Raw genomic sequence first — 22,470 nt, forward strand, 5'->3', positions numbered from 1 at the left:
CTGGGCTGATTATTTTACATGTATTACATTGTTTTATTTTTAGACAACTTTTTGAGGGGTTTTCCTTCCAATATTATCGTTATTTTAGGGATAAGGAACTGAAGATGAGGGAGGTGACGGGCCTTGCTTCAGCTACATGGTTGCTAGCAGAAAAGCTGGCTCAAATACAGTCTGACTTGACCCAGGGGCCTGCACACCACACTAAACAGTCCCACTTTACAACACAATTCTACCCTCTATGAAAACTCTACTATCCAATTTTCCATTCTGTTATGCATTTAGCTAAATAATTAGAAATATGAACATCTCTTCCCCTTTGCCTATTAGTTTCTTAATCCTATAGTGAGAAACACTCCTAAAACCCAGAGATTTGCAAGGAGAGAAAGTTGCCGTACACATTGATCCATGCCTGCTGTCCCTGCCCCAAACTCAAGAAGAATTCCAAGAATTCTACTCCTTTCATAATGTTAAATCTGACACTTGATAAGAGGATAAGCACAAATCTTCCCAATGCATATTTAGTTATAAACTGCTCATTTCTTTACCAAAAGGTCTGAGGACACTCATAACAAAAATCTTACACATGGTAAAAGAAGTAAGACAGAAACCAAGAGCTGGAATTTTAGAAAGAGGAAGCGAACAAACAGGCTATGGGTGCTGAGTAGTGGGTGCTGGGCATGGCTGTGACCAAGCCTCATGCAACCTGCAGATTCCAGTTTTGGTGGAGGGTCCCAACACAAGGCACTGCACGGGTCTTGACCAGTGATTTAAATAAAGTTATATTAAATTTCCAAAAAGTCTTAGGCCTAAAAAAACATTATTAGAAAAATTACAGTCACAAAGTTGGTCATGAAATTATAGGTCATATATAGGAATAAAAAATGATTTAAAAAGACAGGTACCATTATTAGATAATGCACAACACAAGTTCAGGTTATGCTTCTCTAATATCCAGGTAACTGGTGGCTGATGCCTGAAAAACGCAACCAGCCCCTGGAACTAAAACCTTTTTTTGCTTTTCCTCTCACAGCACAAGCGTAACAAACAACCATATTCCACTTGCTACAGGAATAAAAATGCCAAAATTCTTCAAATGCAGATAATATTGTGTAAAAGTATACTTTCTGAGCTTTCTCCCCTCAGACTCAGAAACATTTTCACTGTCATCAATCAATTTCTTTAGTGCTAAAACTTTCTGCTTTGATGGGATTTTTATACATCAAATCAAATCACAGTCCTTGCTTAACAACAGAGTTACGTTCTGAAAATGGCAGGTTAGGGGATTTTGTCACTGTGTGAGGGCCACGGAGAGCACTTACCCTAACCCAGATGGTGTCGCCTGCTACACACCTAGGCTATATGGTGGAGCCTGCTGCTCTTGGGCTACAAACCTGTGCCGCCTGTTACTACACTGAACACTGCAGGCACTGTAACCACAGTATTTGTGTATTCAGGCATACCTACATGTACAAAAGGAACAGAAAAATACAAGGCCAAAGGATTTTTCATCTTCCTTATAACCCCCCAGGACCACCATGGTGTATGAGACGTCCCTATGCAGAACATGACTGTAGTTCTAACAGCGGATCTGCTGCTGCAGAACAGGAACAAAAGACCCCTAGAGTTGCCCCTCAACACATCGGTGGACATTTCCATGTCAAGGGAAGGTGGCTTCCCCTCACATTTCCCACCAGTATGTCCCTGATGTAGAACTCTATGAGTGCCCCTGGGGGAAGGAAGGAAAACTAAGAATTGGAGGAGAGGAGAGCAGGCAGCCGTGGGCCTGAAGCAGAAAAGAAAGAGAAAACATCAGCAGGCCGCAGCGGGGACTGCTTGTTGGCCAGGGTTCACTGTTGCAGCCCTGGTGCCTCACAGCGCTGGATCCGCAGAAGCAGAGCGCTCTGGGTCTGAAGGAAGTAAGGCTCAGGTGTGCTATCTTAGGAACAGTACCTGATCTCTTTCTTTTTGGGTGATTATGAGATTAAACTGAGGCGTTTGTAGGTTTTGAGAGCTCTCTGACAAAACATCAGGTGCTATTCAAATACAAGAATCACTGAGATCCACTCCCGCAGCTCCTTTTCAAGGGAAGGAATGGCTGCTATGAAGGGGCCGGGCCTTCTTCGGTGCCCGGTGCTCTTCGCCGGCTCTTCAGTCTCTGTGAATCCCAACCTACTACTTCCAGCAGCCCAAGTAGCCCCATCCCCACCCGGCAGTCAGACCCACCTAACAGGGTGACACTGAGTGATCAGAGGAAGGTCACTTCTCCAGCTCTGTGACACTTGGGCATCCCTCGCAGGCTAAGGCCTGCTGACAAGGAGATCTCACATTATTTATTACCAGGCTTCAATTAAATAAGGCCCCAGGCAGACCTGCTGCCACTCTTCCTGTTTAAAGTCAGTTCTGGCTGCTGTGTTGTGGTGTATTCCTGTAATCCCAGTGACACAGGAGGCTGAGGCAGGACAATTGCAAGTTTGAGACCAGACTCAGCCACACAGCAAGATCTGTCTCAAAATAAAACATTTAAAAAAAAAAAAAAAAGGGCTGGGGATATGGCTTAGTGGTTAAACAACCAACCCTGGATTTGATCCCTGGTACCAAAATAATAATAATAATGATGATGATGATGATAATAATAATAATAATAATAATAATAATAATAATAATAATATGAATGCCAGTTCTGTATGGTGGCTCCTCATCCCAACAGTAGGCCTGCCTGCCCACCAGTCTAAGGTCTAAGGATACAATCCTATTAGAATGAACTCCAAGTAGATTCTATTTTCTAAAATGAAAAGTCTGTACATCTTAGAAGCTGGAGGGCCTATCTGTTTAGGTTTTATTTTTCTAGGTCTGAGAAACTGTATCCAAATCTTATATCTTCTTTCTAAACAAACTGCAGGGATAAGCTTCCCATAGCCCCAGTTTAGTGCAGGTCAAGGGCTTTCTGCTTACAACAGTGCTGGTGTTGAGCAATGCCAAGGTTTAATTTCTTATGGATGAAATTGTGCAAGACTGCACACTTATTTTTTATGGAGTTAACAAGAAAAGTAGTTTGGAGCTAAACTGAATGAGTCCAACAAATGTTACTGATCTTCATTCAAAACTTGCATTTTATTTCTCTGAGAGAGGCTGACTTGGCAGGAATTATCTGGAAAATTAGATAATAACTGAGTGTTATTAAATGGAAGTATGTTTTGACTTCTCTCTTTCTCTATTTTACATGGATGATGTGAATTCCTTCTATAGGACCTGGGTAGTCAGTCCCCTTGTTAGGGAAACAAATGTAAAAGAATGATTGCTCTGATGAGCTGATGAGGCCTGTGTAGCCCCACGCACCAGGAGAGGCTCACACAACTGGTGTGTTCTCTAAGAAGGGGAAGAAAGCTCTAATGCTAGCTCTAAACCTGACATAACTGTGCATGGGCCCTCCAACACTTAATTAGTTATTACCCAACAGTACCAAATCATAGCTTCAACTACTTAGGAGAATATTTGGAAACTAGTGTTTCCGGGCAGAATATAGGAAAACTTAATGCTGCCTAAAACCAGTTAGCTCATAGGAACATTACTGATATTTGTTAACAATTGCTTAGGGTCACTTTTAACATTTTGAAAACTTCACAAGTAAAAGACAATTCACATTAGCTCTGGAGTTGTTCACAGATCTAACAATCTTTTCTGCAAAATGATTGAGCTTTGTCCCCAGGGATAGTAGCAGCAGATGGTGGGCAGCTCTGAACATGGTCCGAGGGTCACAGCAGAGAGTTGCCTGGGTGGCTTGTCACAAAACAGGTTCCCACAGCCCCAGACCAGCAACCAGAATCTTAGCCTGGAATCTATTTTTTAACAAATTCCTTAGTGATTCTTCATGCAAAGTCAAGTGTGAGAACAGCTCCAAGGAAACACAGGCTTCTCTGCTCCCTCTGCAGCCCCCAAAAGCCCAACCCTCCAGGAAGAAGGTCTGATAGGAATCAAGGCAAGGGCTCAATAAATACTTGGTGAAGTACGAAATGTACTGTGTAAGGATATTATCTCCTCCTCAAGTTGCCAGGGAGCTTCAAGCCACATTTGAACTCAATTATGGAAATTTTGTAGGCCTTCCTGGCTTGTATTTTTAAGCTCTTTTTTTTTTTTTTTTTCACCCTTATTCAAGTTTGTACTTTTATATTCTCCCTGGTTCTAATTTTTACCTTTTATTTATTTGTTGCCATTATTTTATTTTATGGTTTCATAAGCACTCTCAAATCCTGTGACATAAAACAGGGTATAAATATATAAACACACTTTAGCACAGACATAAATCAAGGTGGCCGTTACTGTGTTCTTGACATGTTCTTTTTTACTCAAAGGTTGTGTCATTGAGACTGGCTCGTACTCCTTTGTCCCACCTTTCAGCTGGGAATATTTTTCCAGAGAGTTTATAAAAGCACCAGCAGCCTTACTTGTGTCCTTGGAGCTCAATGGCTGTTCCTTTTCTCCCACCGATGTCCCACATGATGACAGAGTGATCTGAACTGCCCGAGAATAACACTCGCTGGACTGGGTCCCAACAGAGAGCAGTCACCCCACCTGGAAGGACAGACACAGACGCTATTACTCACAACATAACAATGTTACTCATCAACAAAATGGGAATGCAAAGGAGTGAGCATGCAGTGCAGCTCCTGGCATCTAATAAATGTTTGTTCAAAGAACAAATGAGTAGGTCCCTGAAGAGAAAAACTGGCTCCCAGAGTAAAAATTCTACTCTTCAAGCCCCCCACTTCAAAACTTAGTGTACCATAAAACCAATTACCATAAAGACCAAAGGGAAATGAAGAAAAGACAATTAATTGACTTTCAAAAACTAGACATAATTCTGAGAAAAATGGAAAATACTGCACTATTTGGAAATATTAACCATATTTTCTTAACTGCTGCCTACCTCCTACCCTGACAATAACAGATGAGAAGTAAATGGAGTTTAAAAATGCTCAAATTAGATTTTTTAAATTATTTTTTTTTTACATACAAAACAATACATATTTCTAAGAGTACAATGTGATGGTTCGATACAAGTATACACGGTGTAATGATCAAATCAGGGTTATTAGCTACTCATCTCCCCAAACATTTATCATTTCTTTGTGGTGGGAACATTCAAAATCCTCTGTTCTAGCTCTGTTGAGATACACACTACCATACTGCTAACCATACTCCCCCTACAGTGCAACACAACACCAGAACTGATTCTTCCTTTCTATTTGCAACTCTGTACCCTTTGATCAACCTCTCCCACTCTTTCCTCTTACCCGCCCCAGTCTCTGCTGGCCACTGTTTTTTTTCTGGTGTATGAGGTATCAAAGATTGAATCCAGGAGCATTCCTCCTCTGAGCTACATCACTAGCCCTTTCTAAAAAATTTGAGACATGATCTTACCAAGTTGCCTGGAACCTGGGATTCTCCTGCCTCAGCCTCCTGAGTCACCGTGATTACGGGCGTGCACCACCACACCCATAGTTGGCCACTGTTTTATTTGCTGCAGCTATGAGATCGACTTCTTTAGATTCCATGTTCATGAAACTGGCGTTTCTTTCTGGGTTTGGCTTATTTCACTTAACATAATGTCCTCTGGGTCATCCATGTGTTGACAAAGTTTATACCTTTTTATGGGAGAAGAGTGTTCCACCGCATTTTCTGTACCATTCATCAGATGATAGATACTTAGACGGTTTCAATTTCTTAGCTACTGTGAACAGTGTTGCAATAAACATGGGAATGCAGGTATCTCTTCAACATACCGACTTCATTCCCTTTGAATACATACCCAGTAACTGAACTGCTAGACCATATGGTGGTTCTACTTCTTAATTTTTTAAGGTACCTCTATCCTGTTTTCCATAATGGCTTTGCTAATTTATATTCCCACCAACAATGTACAAAGGTTTCCTTTACTCCATATCCTTGCTGACATTTGTTATTTGTTTGTCTTTTGGGTGACAGTCATTCTAACTGGAGTGAGGTGACATCTCATTGTGGTTCTGGTTTGCATTTCCTTGATGATTAGTGATGTTGGATCATTTTTTCATATAACTATTGGTTATTATTTGTATATCTTCTTTGAGAAATACCTATTATAGACTTTTAAATCTTGAACATCAGATATAATTAGGCCAAAATATCAGAATTTAAAATTATTTTTTCTTTTTGGGATTTGAATTTATGAATTCCTTGAAAATCACTTACATTAGTGTATCCTCAACTGTAAAATGGGGATAATGGTAATACTAAGACCACTACAACTATTACTACTAATGATAATATCAACTAACCATTACTCACTTTATAGGAGTGTGGCAATAATTAGATCAATTACACAGGCCCACTCTGTAAACTGTAGTATGCTGTAATAGATGTTAGTTATGAGGATTATTCTGACGGTGTGGCTACAAAATTCTATGACCTATTTTCTTCTATGGTAGTAGCCTTATAAATCAAACTTCTTGTGTACTGAGAGCAGTAATAAGTTTTTTCCATATAAGATGCACACAGAGCCTATAAATACTTATGAATGTCAGAAATACTTATTTTTTATGTTACTGAAAAATATATTCTGAGAAGGATGCAAAATAGCTTCTTATTTTTGACAATTTTAAAGTTTAGATTATCAAGATCTACTTTAAGTGCTTTTAGGGAAGTTTCTCTCATAATTGTCTCAGAAACCGTTTTTTTTAGAGATCAAAAGGGAAATCCCCCCTATTCTGAATTAAGCTTACAAGCTTCCTTCTATACCTGCACACCATTCTGCTTGTGTACACTCCTGATCCTGGAAGAATAACATCACTGCTCCTCGGGCATATGTGGTTAACTGCCCCATAGCTCCCAGCCCTCACCCGCTTCCACCACTGTCCACCCCATAATGGCGGTCAAGCACAGTACTGGTGCAGGCAGGCTCTGGTACTGACTGTTGAATGAATAAGGAAGCGGATGAATAAAAACACAAAACCCCTTTTTTCTTCTACTTCACACAAGTCCTGAAAATGTGTGCTCTCTAGAGACACCTTCCTTCACCTCACTACTCCCATTTTTCCCCCCTCAAATTGGTTGGTTGACTGTCTACTAGAATATAAACTGTGGCTTGTTCACCACAGTACCCCCAGTTCCCAGGATTCTGCTTGGCTCTCACAGGTACTGAATATGCTGCATGGATGCGGACTGACTGAATGAAGGAGGAAGCATGTGAATGAACGCTCTTGGCCTTGTTCTCAGCAGATGAAACACGCATATGACAACTGTTTCCTGGCTGGCCAGCACTGTTGACATGATGACTTTGTCTGTTCTACCTTTAGGTTGGAGGATGCTCAACTCAAGGAGAATCTCTGAGTAGTCCTGCTTGACTAGTGGAGCCATTATGACTAGGGGAACAGGTAAGAGAAAGGTGAGACATACATGATTTCCCCTATGAGACATGTAAAATGGGTAGCCCTGTTTTTTAAAAGCACCACCTTAGAATTCTTTTTTTTTTTTTGGGTACTAGGGATTGAACCAAGGGGCCTTAAACACTGAGCCACATCCTCAGCCCTTTTTATATTTTATTTAGAGATAGGGTCTTGCTAAGTTGCTTAGGGCCTTGCTAAGTTGCTGAGGCTGACTTTGAACTCACAATCCTCCTGCCTCAGCCCCCTGAGCTGCAATTACAGGCAAATACCACATGCCCGGCAAGATTTAAAAAACAGTGGGCACCAGTAGAAAGAATAGTTAGAAAGGCTTAATTAACTCAATTAAAGACTTAATTGGAGGGGCTTTTCATCCAGTCAAAATCAATATGGAAACACCTCAATAAAGGTTACAGTGTGCCAGGAGATACATACACCCTGCACCCCTGCCAATCAGTCCACCTGCAAATCTACAAATGCTGCACCATGACACAGGCTCTCGGGCTTTCTTTGTTGATTACTATGGGATGAGGATGGATTATGGTGAGTGACAGTTTAGCTATGTTATTATAAGTGCACAGGTTCTGGGACCATATTTTAGGTTCAAATCCCAGTTGTACCTTTATACGGTACGTGGTCTTGGGCATGTTATTTAAAGTCACTGTGCCCTTGAAGTCCTATCTGTAAAATAGGAAGGATAACAGTACCTAACCCACAGTTTTGTGATTAAATGGGTTGATAAAGTAAGCCCCGAGCCTAGTGCCCAGTGAGGGGAAGCACTCAATAAATGTCAGCTATGGTTACAGGGCAGGAGACCTCATCTATACAATCCCTGGGATGGTGTGCTTTGTTGAGTCAGTTTTAAGGTAGTGACCAGCTTGTCTTCATGCCATCCCCACCGTCATGAGATCAACTGAAGTTTTAGAAATTGGACCAATGTCTAGTTTTACACATTACATCTGACTGAAAGGGCCAGAGATGGGAAGGGGAATTCTTAGTAACACAGGGTGTTAGGAAGAAATCAATAAAGTAGTTAACGCATTGCAGGGTATATTCATCAGACTCCCAAAGAAGTCATAAAAAAGGATAAGACAGAGGAGGGAAGCAAATAACTCTGTGGTCCCAGGCCAACTCTAAGTGCATGTTCTGACAATGAGGCCTGCTGAAAGCTGGCTTACAAAGTGTAAACCACCATATCCAGTTCAAATCAGATCAAAGCATGCACCGAACATCCTCTGCACAGGCTGTGAAGATGTGGACCCCCGCCCCACCACCACAAATGTACAATGACAAGACAACAGAATTATTTTGGAGAACAAGAGGAGCACACAATTTGCTTGGTGGAGCCATTCTCTCCGGGACATGTGGCTACTCCTTCTGCCTGTCCTACCCTTTATCACCCTCTTCAAGGCATAGTTCAGATGCCCCCTCTTCCAGGAAGCATTCTCCAACACCCTCAATCCAGGTGAGGCTCCAGCCTCCGTGCGTGTCTGTCATTACACTGATCCCACCATACTGAACTTGGCTGGATTATAAATCAGTGCTCAAGGTAGACTTTAGGTTTTGTACCTTTGTATTTGAGCATAGCTCATGGTGCTTGGTATATAGAAGTGCTCAATAAATGCTTAATCAACTGGCCCACTCTACTGGATGGCAGAGAGGAACGGGCGAGAGACTAGTGGCAAGGTTGTGCAGAGATTCCTGGAGGTGCAGAGAAAAGCAGGGGGAGGGAGAGCAGCTGATGGGAACAGCCTCATCCTCCGGTGGAACTTTCCCTGCATCTCTGCAGTCAGGGCTTCCTGATAAACAATAGGTCTTTCTCCTCAACACTTAGGCAGTGGGGAAAGTCAATCATCTTGAGGGAGCCTGCATTCCAAGCAGTCAGATCCTGTGGACTTCATGTCCCAACCTGCAAGGAGGGCAGGGTCAGGGACTACAATGGTTGTGGCTTTCCAATGTTCATATTTTAAATGACAAAAATAACTTCCATTTCATTCCATTTTGTTTCAAATTAATTCATCTTTTTAACTTTTGATTAGTTAGAAGAGAATCTCAAATGTGGAACTGAATCAAAGCATATAAACATTTTTAGAAATGTAATGTTATCAAAATGCTTAGTAAACTAAAATTTTAAAAAAGACTTTTATAACATACCTTGTAAAAGTGAAAGACTGGGGCTGGGGATATAGCTCAGTTGGTAGAGTACTTGCCTTGCAAGCACAAGGCCCTGGGTTCAAATCCCCAGCACCGCAAAAAAAAAAAAAAAAAAAAAAAAAAGTGAAAGACTGTGTGGAATGTTTGCAAAACCAGGGTTGGAGATGGCTGAGTCTGCCTTTACCAGAGAGTGACATGGTAACTCAATAAGAACACCATACTACAACTTCAAGGGTAAGGTGGACAGGCTAATGTGTGGCTAGAGAAGAGCCTGAGTCAGTGCTCAGATCACAGAGCCTCTTGAATAAAATATCTGATTTCTTGGTTGTGACTTTTCAGTGTAGGCGGAACTAAGGAAGGTTTGAGAAGCCTCCCTATGACTGCACAAGGAGATGCCTGCTTGTTATGTTTCCGAGCAGGCTGTGAATGGCATCCAGGGGTTGACAACACTTTCCACTCACAGAATGTCTTGATGAATTGTCTATAATTATTAGTCTAATGTGTGCATTCCACGCTGGATTGGAAGTGAATAAAGACGAGGATTATGTTTGTTTTTATTTACTATACACACACACAAGAGTGAGCTGAGGGCTTGCCTGATTTGATGGAAGTCTGCATCTACTGACTTGCACTTGATGTAAACTGGATCTGTAAGCAAGTCTCCATTGTACATGAACATTAAAGTTCTCAATTTAATTATCTGAACTTGCATATTTGCACTGAACTTTCTTGGTTTGTTTAGTTTTATTAGAGTAACATTGTTCCTTTTAATAATTCTCCTAACAGTTAATAACAAAGGCTATGTTTAATTTTTCATTAATTAGTATGCTTTGGCAGATTTACTTTGAAGTCCTACTTCTAACATGTTCATGCTAATAAAAAAATCTTAGAAATAAAAGAAAAGAGCTTTTATTGGTGTTATTTATTTCCACTGGTCAAAGTAAGATTTTTTTTCCCTGCTTTGTTCAAATCAGTTTATGGTTTTTTGGTACAAAGACATTCAAAGTTCTGTAAAAATAATAAAAACCATGATACTTGGCATTTAGCTCCAGAAAGAAAACCAGCAGAGGGAGCATAAGAACCTAAAACTAGATTCCCAAATCCCTATGGATGAGAAAATGTTATGTTTTGGCCTCTGGGCATGACGACTAGGCCAAGTCCATCATTAATCCACATTTTTGCATGGTCGTCTGTACTGTAAAAGATTGATAAGGCAAAAGGCCATGACTCCATACACATATATACCAAAGACTTATCTGTTTCTGAGTTTGGATCTGGACTAATGAGATCTCTAAGACCACTCTTTAATGGATTGGGGTTAATATTAAGGTTTTGCTTGTTCCTTACAAAAACTCCTTACTCAAAATTGAGTTTGGCTCAGTTTGAGAGCCTGGGCCTAGGCATAGGAAGAGCTCAACAGTACATCTGACACTCAGTGACACTCAGTGTCTTCACCGCACCTTTAAATGAATGAGCTGCACTGCAGCCAGATTAGTGCTGGCAGACACTCCTCTCTAGGAACGACAACCGCAAGTTAAATACCTTACTTGTTCCATTCGCCTTCATGGTGGTTACTGATCTTTTATGTTCTGTCTGCCTTGAAGATATTTCAAGATAAAAATGAAATGAAAATGCTTTCAACTCTTTGAGAAAGATAAGACTTGATGCCAAGGAAACATTTTATATTCAAACAGGTCTGCAAAACATGAGTCCTCTGAGCCACATCTGGCTGACAACACAGTGCAGAAGCTTTACTTACCCATTTTGACTTGGACTCGATACCAAACTTGGAGGATTCCTATCAGCCACCACATGGGCAGTGCCTGACTCCTAATGAGTCAAGATATCAGGCCTAACGCCCCTTCTGCCTCATCAAATCTGGGAACTATCTGGCTGGTCACCAAGTCTGCTGAACGATTCTCTTCCTCTTCCTCCTCTTTTTTTTTGGGGGTGGTGGGTGGTGCTGGGGATGGAACCCAGAGCCCCCGCATGCGCAAGGACTTTACTACTGAGCTCTATCCCCCAGCTCCCACGCTCCCATTTTCTTAGTTGCTGATGGACCTTTATTTTATTCATTTATTTATATGTGGTGCTGAGAATCAAACTCAGTGTCTCACATAAGCAAGGGAAGCACTCTACCACTGGACCACAACCCCAGCCCCTCCCATTGTTTTTTGTTTGTTTGTGTTTGTCTGGGTTTTTGCAGCCTCCTACATTCACTTTGATTTCAGCCACTCCTTGCTTTCCCAGGATGGTTTCCCACTGGCTTTCCAATTACACGCTGTGTGTACTGCCCGAACTGTCCTTTAAAATCCAATCAGGTTAATTTTTCTGAGATGTCAGATGAGTCTCGGGAATCTGAAGTGATTTTCCCTTTCTTTCTGGTTCCCCCTCCACCACCTCTTCCCTTTATCCACCCTCATACCCAGTGTTCCAGTCACAAGAGGGTGACCAGCAGTGCCAAAGAGCACCTCGCCCTGAAAAATCTCCATGTGCTGGTTTTCTGCCTGGACTGCTCTTGTCACTTTTTTCTTTTTTCCCCAAAACTCAACACTTACTCAACCCCAAGGACCTTGGGTCAAGTAATATCTCTCCTGGGGACATTTTCTTTGACTGCCTACCCCTCCTCCTTCCAAGTAATTTGCCCATTTTGTATTCTTGGAAGTGCTTGGTGCTTGATTCCCCTGCTTTGTCACCATACATCATAATTACAGTTAGCTTGTGTTCTCACTGAGTTGTGAGGAAATGAGGACAGTGACTGTGCCTTTTATTTCTGTGACTGGGTGTAGTGGCTGAGATGAACAAGGGAGAGCATAGAGTGTAAAGAGAAGAGGATCCAGGGCAGACCTGAGGATTCTGGGAACGAACAGACAGAGGCATGAAGCACAGAAAGAAAATTGGGAGAGGACAGTTCACAGAAGTGAAAGGACAGTAGTGACAGCAAGAACAATGGCCATAATGTAAAATTCTGCTGAAAGGGCAAGTGTGACAAAGTTTAAACATGTCCCAGCAGGTCGCAGGTCACCTCAGGAAGAACCTCTCAAGTAGACACAAACCAGATTGCAGGGGGCTGGAAGGAAAATGGAAAGTGAAGACTTTGAAAAAGTTAGGAAAATTATATTCTAAGAAACACCACTGTTTGCCACAATCTGGATGAACCTTAATGCCATTATGCTGAGTGCAATATGCCAGTCACAAATGGACAGTTACTGTATGTTTCTAGTTACACCAGTGTCCCAGAGTAGTTTGTAGGATGGCTGCCGGGGGCTGGGGCAAGGGCTCAGTATTGCCAGGGCACAGAGCTGCAGCTTCACAAGATAAAAACTGTTCTGATGGATGGTGGGGATAGCTGCACAACAATGTGAATATACTTGATGCCACTGAATAGGACATTTAAAAATGGTTAAAATGGCAAACTTTATGATATGCATATATAATTAGAATTTTTTTTTTTTTAAAGCAGCATCGCTGTTAAAAGAATAAAATGGAAATTGCTACAACAGGACATGGGACTGAGAGGGCTTCGGTTTGTTTTCTTTATAGGGAAGCAAGAAACTTAAGCATGTTAACAAATTGAGACAAGCAAAGGGAATCCATTTTGGTGTGGACATTCTGAAGAGAATTCGCCTGGGGCGGAGGAAGGCAAGCTCCTGCACTGAGATGGGGAGAGATACAGGAAACATTCCTCGGGCAGCAGGGATATGGAATGGGCAAGAAATATATTTTTAAAAAGAGCTTCTATCTGTGGCTGGGGTGTAGCTAGGGATCACCAGAACCAAAAAACAAAACAAAACAAAACAAAAAAATAAGAACAACAAAATAATCTGATAGCTTTTGGGGAGGTGGCTGGGGTAAAAACCTGCAGAAGCTTCTTAGGGAATTGGTGGCAGAAGCGTGCTGAGTACAGGAGAAGGGATTATTAGGCAACTTTGTGAGTCTGGCTGGGAAATCATGACCATGCAATGGTAATCATGGCCTAAGTCTCATGGAAACATGATTTGCAGCTCCAGCAGCTGACTGCACAAGAATGTGGAGAGTCAGTTTGAATCACAGACTCCAATTCTACAAAGAACCACCCTCTCAATCACAACTGAGAATGCTGGGAAGCATAGGTCTGAAGCGATGCACCCTGGGAGGGAAGGGATACACTGAGGAAGTGGAGGACTGGAATCCTCAACAAGTGCAGAGAAGTAGAGAAATAAGGGAATGGAAAGATGAGGAGACAAGTCAGCAGTGAAAGGGAACAGCTGAAGATTTCTTAAGTGACACAGTTCTGGGTCTCTACCAGGTTCAGGCTTGGCCAGGGTATAGGAGGCTAAAAAGAGACTTCTAGGGCTGGGGGTATGATTCAGTGGTAAAGCACTTGCCTGGCATGCACAAGGCCCTGAGTTTGATCCCCAGTAACACACACACACACACACACACACACACACACACACACACACAGATAAATCCAAAGAGGAAAGACTGGGGTCCTACTCACAGGGAATATTTCTGTGTTCTTCCTTACAAAGGCACAGACAAAAGATGATCTATGATAAATCTTTTGCCTTGGATTCAATTTTCCTTTTACTGTTTATTTTTTATCTGAGCATTCTATTTTTTTCTTTTTAGGAAGTCTTTTATGGTTGCATTGGTACTATTCAATTAGATATCCTCTATCCTCTACTTTTGTTCTTATATGACATCCAAGCTGACTATTATCCCCATTTTACATGGGTTGATAGTGTGCAAAAAAAACCAGAAAAGCTCATTAAGGACCCTGAGAATAGACAGTGGCTCATTTCCCAGGGTGGACATTTTCTCAAGCCAATGTCACATGTTTAAAACCTAAGTAAAACTTTAGTCATCATCACCCATTCAAGTCTTTCAAAGGCTGAGTGACTATTTTATATCACCTTGCTTAGATGATCCTGGAATAAGTCAGTGACATAAAGGGGACTGTTGGGTTATAAACTGAAAAGAACCTGAAAGAAAGGGAAAGATGAACTTGTCACTCTTTTTTAGTCTAGCTACCCACAATGGGTGGATCTTCCACTTGTCTTGGATGTGGGAATCTTTCTTGCACACCACCTTCTCACTCCCTGACTTAGGCAATTTGTCCTCTCAGTTTTCTGTGGTTTGAGCAGTTGCCACGTAGTCTCAAAGAATGTCCCATTAACACAAGCCAACACTGGTTTTCTTTAGTGCAATCTGACAAGGAACTAAGTCACCAACGTTTTCAAAAGAGATTGATTCCTCTTTTGTTTGGATTATGGAGAAAATTTTTGAAAGTATCTCTTACTACACCACCCTGAAATCAGTCAAGCGGATCCTAAGCATCTCTGCTCAAGCACAGCTTGTACTCTGCCATTTTCCAAACATTATTATCTGAACATCACAATATGGAACAGGCGATAGCACAATGCAATGCCAGCACGTGATGATTTTGCTTTGAATCCTACCTGTGTGTCCTCTGAATGTTGTGACCAGGGTGCAGTTTTCTTGCTCCAGTTTGAGGATTGTTACTTGGCCTGAGTGGTCACCAATAAACACATGCCGGGTTTCAACATCAAATCTATCATGTAAGCATTAAGGATTGTTTCTCAAAATTGAAGGGAGAGGGGTTTACAGTTGAAAAAAAATGCATACATTTAACAAAAAATGTGCAAATCCCATGCTGGAGAACTTGAAGACAGTACTGAAAGATACAAAAATGAACTTAACAAAATGAAGGACATATTGTGTTACTGGACAGTAAGATTCGATATGATAACGATGTCACTTCTTAGCATATTAATAAATTAATACACATTTAATATAGTAAAAATACCACATGTTGTTTTCTAGAGTTATGTTCATTCCATAGTTCACATGGAAGCATATAAGCAAGAGAAGCAAGGAATACTCTGAAATGAAAATGATATGGATGTTATGAGGTCAAGTCAATCCTACTAGATATTAAAACATGTTACAAAGTTTCTTTCTTAGGGAACTTAAAATATATTTCAATGATAGCACTTTCTCATCCCATTTTATTTTATTTTTTTGTGGTGCTGGGGATTTGAACCCAGGGCCTTGTGCTTGCAAGGCAAGTACTCTACCAACTGAGCTATATCCCCAAACCCCCAATTTTAAATAAAAAGAATTTGCTTTTTTTTTTTTTTTTGGTCCTGGGAGTTGAATCCCGGGACCCAGGGGTGCTTTGCTGCTGAGCTATATCCCCAGCCCTTTTCATTTTGAGGCAGGGTCTTGCTAAGTTGCTGAGGCTGGCCTTGAATTTGTGACCCTCCTGCCTCGGCTTTCCAGTTGTTCAGGTTGTAGGCATGTGTCACAGGGCCTGGCAGGATCTGCAATTTTAATCTGAGGTTGCTGTGGCATCAGGACTTAACTGCTGGTTGCTCCATGGATTTTGATGCCATCGCACTGCTAATTCCCCAGGGCTCTTCAGGCACACAGTAGACATGTTCTCCTCTCCTGAAAGGCCTGGTGGTCACTTCGCAGGCTTGACTTGATCAACTGCTTAACCACTTTCAGTTTTGCATTCACTGATGTGATATTCTTATGAACTTGAGGGATATGTGCTTTTTCTAATTCAAATATCTTTATCGTATTTTCCCCAAAGTGGACATCTGTTTTTACTTTTTATTCTGTTAAGAATATGCAGTTTGTGAGGGTGCTGTGCATCCTTAATTTTTTAATCTGCAGGTGAAGCTGAAACACTGTATCTGGAATTCTTGATTTGGTAAATCTGTTATGAATCCCATCTGTACAAATGAGAAATTCCACCCCTTTTCTTGCAGTTTGTAGTTTCTCTGGGGCCTCTGGAATCCCTGCCACAAGTGTAGTAGTTGCCTTCTGCAGAGGCACTGACTACTAAACATTCAGCCTATAAAGTTCCTTTAGTTAAAAAGGTGGTATTGGTACATGAAGAGACAAGAGAACAAAGAGAAAGTTCAGAAATAGACCCAAATTATACAGAAATCTAGTATATGTCTACACAGCTCTTCAAATGAGTAAGGAGAAGATGGATTAAAACAAAATGGTGTTGACACAAACTACATACCACTTTGAGAAAAAAATTGAACCTGTATTTCACATTGCATACCAAAAAATTCCAAATCAATTAAGGACTTGCCTGCAGGAAATAAAATTATTAAGTTCCAGAGAATGGGTTTCTCTGTAAGTTTGGAGTGGGAAAAGTTATACCAGAAACACAAACAACAAATAATATAAGCAAAGATAAGAGACTAACTGGAAAAAACATTTGTAACTTATGTCACAAAGGGTCCAAATTCCTAATATAAAAGAGCAATCAAAGAAAAAAAAATCAGAAACCTGACAGAAAAATAGGCAAAATTTGAATGAGACTGTGAATGGACAGTTCAAGAAATGAAAATGGTGCTGTGTGAAAAGAATTAACACAGCAGGCCAGACTGCTGCTCTTTGCAAGACTGCTTACAAAGTAGGCCTAGTGTCTGGGAACCTGGATTTTGGGCAAGTTCCCACCATTAACTGATAAAAGAGGTTCAATGTGCCTTAACTATTCAAACAATATGGTTTATGCTGAATACCTGCTTTCCTTCTGTAAGTCTGAATTTTGGTATGTGCCAGGTGGGTGCTGTCTACATCACTAGCGCTCACTAAAAATTCTAGACACCAAGACTCTTATGAGCTTCTCTGGTTGACAGTGCCTAGCAATCCTATTTCTAGAGATCTATTCCAGAGATACAAAACTAAGAAATAACACATGCCCACAGCTGTTTACTCTGTGTTATTTTAATAGCTAAAGTTTGAAAATAGCCCCAAAAGTCGTGAATAGAGAACTTACTGAATTAATGATGTTATATCCACAATAGAATACTATGCAGTTAGAAAAAATAAAGATCTTTAGACATTGACAGGGAGTAATTTCCAGTACATACCATTAAGTGTGTATGTGTAGGGGGAATAAGGCAACATGTGCACGTGCAAATATTCAGAGAAGGAAGTACTGAAGGGATTCAGATCCAACAAAAATGGCTGCCTATGGAAGAGGGAGTAACAGTGAGGGGGCAGTGAGAAGTCAGACTTCTTGTTACAGTATCTGATGTGGAGTCCTGCAACTCTTTTACATATTAATTTATACATTAATTCATATATATATATATATATATATATATGAAAAAAAAATCCCTCAAACTGAAAATAAAGCAAAATAAATAGAACTATCAAATTGGTGATACAACCATATAGTTGAGTGAATTATTTCAAGTGACTTTAAACCACATTTTTGAAAGTACATACTTAGAAGAGTATAAGGATAAAAAGAACTTCATCTAAATCTCAAAATCTCATTCAGTAGTCATATTGTCATTATAATACCATAGGATAAAGCAAATAAGGAGTTATGTTGATGCTTTAGGAACCAAGATTTTCGGCCCAACATCAAAGAATCAAGTTCAAAAATGAAGAAGTAAAAACCCTACCATGTTAAATTTGAAAATTTGAATTAGAAATATTATGATTTTCTTTCAAAAAGTAACACATAAGAATTATTTCATAGCTGTCTCTGACTATTATTCCTTACTAAAATAACAGGTAATTCCATAACTGGTAAAGGAAAAGGACAAGATGAGCTTAAGACATGATGAGCCAGAAAGCAAGAAAGTTACCAAGTCTAGTGGGCTTGAAAAAATAAGACATGAGGGGACAGTGAGGGAAGAAGAGGTGGAGCAAGGAGGCATTTTAGGGCAGAAAAACTACTCCGTGTGACAGTACAATGGTGAATACACGTCATTATACCAGTGTCTAAACTCACATAATGTACAAAAACAAGAATAAACTATGGACCATAAAATGGCCTTCGAGTGATAATGAAGTGCCAGTGTAAGGAGGTTTATCAATTGTAACATATCCTGCTGGGACATGCTGCTAATGGTGGAGGTCATGCCTGTGTGGAGGAATGAAAAAATCCAAAACCTCCATACAGTCTACTTAATTTTGCTGTGAACATAAAACCACTCTAAAAAATTAGTCTTTAAAAAATAAAAATTAAAAAGATCCCGTGGCCAATATGATGTGGCTTTTACTGGCTGGATATGGAACAATTTGAATATTAAAAAAATAAAGAGCTGGGTGCAGTGGTGCATGCCTGTAATACCAGTGGCTTGGGAGGCTGAGGCAGGAGAATCGCAAGTTCACAGCCAGTCTCAGCAACTTAGCAAGGTCCTAAGTGAGATCCTGTTTCTATGAAATATAAAAAAGGGCTGGAAATGTGGTTCAGTGGTCAAGTGCCCCTGGGTTCAATCTCCCTGTTGCCAAAAAAAAAAAAAAAAAAAAGGTAAGAACTTATTAAAATATACTGAGTATTTAAAAAACTAAAACCAAATCACAACAAAATTAAACAAGACAAAGTATTCATAATAGTGCACAAAAAGAAAAACATCCCCATTGGAGCTAATTCTCTACTCTTTAAATTAGCAATTAAGGAGAAAGAAATTAAGAGTTTATTCTATTTTTAAGATAGCTGGATAAATTAAGAATTTAAAAATTAAGAATTAAAAATAAAGAATTTGTCTTGCCCTAGTTATTATAAAGTTCTAGTTTATATTTTAAAAAGTCCAACTACCACATGTGGAAAAACATGGTAGAATTACAAAAATAGCCAGGTAAAGCTCATCAATGGATGGAACCACTAAAAGAAGGGCCAGCAGGGACACTGGCACTGCAAGGATCCCACTCTCACCTGAACCACCAATCAGTCATAACTGCAAGAGTAACAACCCAACTCATACGCCTCCTGAGGTGAAGCATGCAAAACCATCAAAAAGTATTCTCTCAAGAAGTTAAACCTAAATGGAATCAAGATGTTTGAGGCATCTTTCAATTTATACAAGATATGGGAAGGCACAGGTATGGAACCCTGCAAATGACCGCATAGGGAAAGACAGAGACCAGTTTAGAAGCGGATGGTCTGTCTGAGAACCAATTCAGCACCTTCCTCAAGATAGTGGTATTGAAAAGAAGTGGGTCAGGGCACTGCTCTAGACCTTGCACGTGGACCTTGTCTATGCCCAACTTCAAACCTACCCAATGCCAAAGGCCACTTGCAAAACAATGAGTGAAAATAGATTGATGATTCAACAATATCAAAGAGTGATTATTAATTTCTAGGTGTAAGAACAGCATTACAATTATTTTAAAAATTTATATATTTTAAAGGTGCACAATGAGGTATCTAAAGGTGAAATGACATTAAGATCTGGAGTGTGCTGTAAAATATTCTAGCAAAGAGAGAAAACAAAAACAGAAGAATCAGCAGTAGACAGGGGTGGTGGGTGAGTGTCCACTCCAGGATCTTCTAAAATTTGGCGCATAGTTTGGAAATTTTCTTAACAAAACATGAAAATAAAGTGAAGGAGAACAAAGCATAGTTATACTCTTTTGACAAGTTCTTAGACACATGTAAAGTAGTTATTAAGGCTTATAAGGAAAATAAATATTAAATTTATCTTAATATAAGACCAAAGATGAAAACAAACTTAATTGATACAACAATCTTTACAACTGCAAGTGAATAACATTATTCTGTAAAAGACATGAATACAACAAAGTCTATTTAGAAGAGGGTTGGAATAAAATGATAGTACAACCTCAAAGCTTAGAGTGACTGCCATCAACTATGATATAAAGACATTGAGGTAATCTTAATAGCTTTTCAGAACTCTGTAACTGCCTAGGAATAAGTCTAAGAGATTACATTTGGTGGGAAGACATTTTACTGTACAGTGATGTTTTGGAAATATCTCCAACATGAAAAAAATCCTAAAATAAAGAGTTCTTCAATTATTTTTTGTGAGAACATTAAAAAAAAAAGATCAAAACATCGTCAAAAACAAGACACCAACAGATCTTGTTTCAGGTCTGGAATGTGCTTTAAAATGTTCCAGAAAACAGAGAGAGAAAGCAAAGAGGCAAAGAAGAATCAACAGAGGAAAAGAGTGTCCATTATAATATTTTCTGGATATTACAAAGTATTTACAAATTTAAAGATCAATAAGTGAAGTAGAGAAGGAAAACATCTGTTTCTATTTCCTGCCATTTACTGGCCATCAGACCTTTGGCAAATATCACCATTGTGCTATATCCAGTTGTGCAAAAGACTAGCCCAAATATTATAATTCCCAAGTTCTAATCTTGGTTCTGCCAGGTAACAGTCATGTCACTTTGGGCAAGCCACTTGTAACCTTCCTGAATCTCGGTCTCACCCAACCTTAGTAGCTACATTATAAAAACAAAGGATATGACTATTTCATCTTTACTGCACATTATTGTTTTGATAGTAAATGAAGTAAAGTATGTAAAAGCACATCATGTATTTTCAGGGACTGCAAATATATTTTCTTCCTTTTCCTTTCTTTTTTTCTTTCCTTCCTTATTATGATTGTTATTTGTGTTATTGCTATTATGGATCATTTAATATTTGAAGCTTCAGATATATAGCCAAATAATCAAAGGACCTGAGGTTATTCAGAAATCGATAATTCAATTTGAGAACTGGTTGGTCTGCTTGTCTTCCTTTACTCTCTACTTGAACTTTGATTTTTTTTAAATGCATATTTGCTTCTCCAAACAGATAAAAAAAAAAAAAAAACCTAGTAGGGTTCACCTGGGGGTGAACCCTAAGACTGTGCTGGTTTGCCCATTAACTAACTACCCATTCACCAGCCAGACGCAAGAAAAAAAGCTCCAGCTTTTAAGTCCCACAGTTCTTGGCTCAGATCCTCTGGCAAAAACACAAAACTATCATGCCATCAATGTTTAGCCTTGGAAAAATAGCCAGGAGCAAGAATTGGCAGTGTGGCTCCAAAATTGGATCTGGCAAGGCAGAGCTTGCAGGGGTCAGGGAATCTTCTGTAACAGCCAGTCTGCAGTACTGCAGCTCCCCTCCATCTTCAGAATGAGGGTGGCTAGGTGGTCCAGCCTGAGAACTGAAGCCCAGAGGCTTACATCACCACCACCACCACCACCACCACCACCACCACAACACACACACACACACACACACACACACACGCACACAGAGGCTTCTGATAACCTGATAACATGATGTTCTCCATGGTAAATCACATGGTGTGGCCAAAAGAAAAAGTTATAAAATGATGACTTGTGAAGCTGATGGCTGTAATCTTATACCATAGACCACCACCCTCAGGGCAAGTTTAACTTTTGCATATTTGGCTTTTGTTTTTCATTTTCAGATAGTTTAAAAAGTTGCCATCTTCAAGGTTAGACCTGTATTGTTTCCCATACTCCATTGCTTGGGTAAGTGAAACAAAAGACATAGGGAAAAAGCATCGTTAGGTTTGGCTAGTAACACGGAAGCCAGTCTTAGGACAAATTAAGTTGGTGCCAATAGTCCTGCTCTCCTAAGGGCAGTGCAGTACAATGGGAAAAAAGCAGGAGCCCAAGGGAGAAGACCTGGCTTCTGGTGGTGAGTTTCCTCGTTACGAGGTGGGTGGTCTCAGATAAGGCAAAGGACACTTTCTAGGTGTCAATTGGCTCATCTAAAAAATGAGGGAGTTAAAGATTTGTTTTTTAAAAATGTTTGATAAAAATTGTACACATTCAAGGCATATAACACCATGATTTGATATATGTATGCGCTGTACAATGATTACCACAATCAACATACTTAATACATGCATCACCATCTGTAGTTTTGTGCGTGAATGTGTGTATGTTCTCAGATGTGCATGGTAAGTATGCCGCCCTCACATTCACATGTGGAAACCTAATTCCCAATATTGATGGCATTAGAAGGTGGAGCTTTGGGGTAGTGAGTAGGTCATTAGGATGGAGCCTTCATGAACAGGATTAGTGTCCTTATAAAAGAGACTCCAGGGATCTCCCTTGCCCCTTCCACTCAGCCAGAAGATGG

At 40.1% G+C, this 22,470-nt stretch overlaps 1 protein-coding gene across 1 annotated transcript in view; it reads right to left on the bottom strand.

The window, feature by feature from the left end:
• Wdfy2 (WD repeat and FYVE domain containing 2) overlaps positions 1–22,470 on the bottom strand; it is a 157,186-nt gene that overhangs the window by 29,551 nt on the left and 105,165 nt on the right. Inside the window, exons 6-7 of the mRNA XM_047552641.1 lie at positions 15,014–15,126; positions 4,443–4,569 (exon numbers count right to left, since the gene is read on the bottom strand). Of these exons, the coding sequence (XP_047408597.1) occupies positions 4,443–4,569; positions 15,014–15,126 (240 nt within the window). The remainder of the gene's footprint in view (positions 1–4,442; positions 4,570–15,013; positions 15,127–22,470) is intronic.

This window comes from Sciurus carolinensis, chromosome 5, assembly GCF_902686445.1.
Source record: "Sciurus carolinensis chromosome 5, mSciCar1.2, whole genome shotgun sequence".
Taxonomy (NCBI): Eukaryota; Metazoa; Chordata; class Mammalia; order Rodentia; family Sciuridae; genus Sciurus; species Sciurus carolinensis.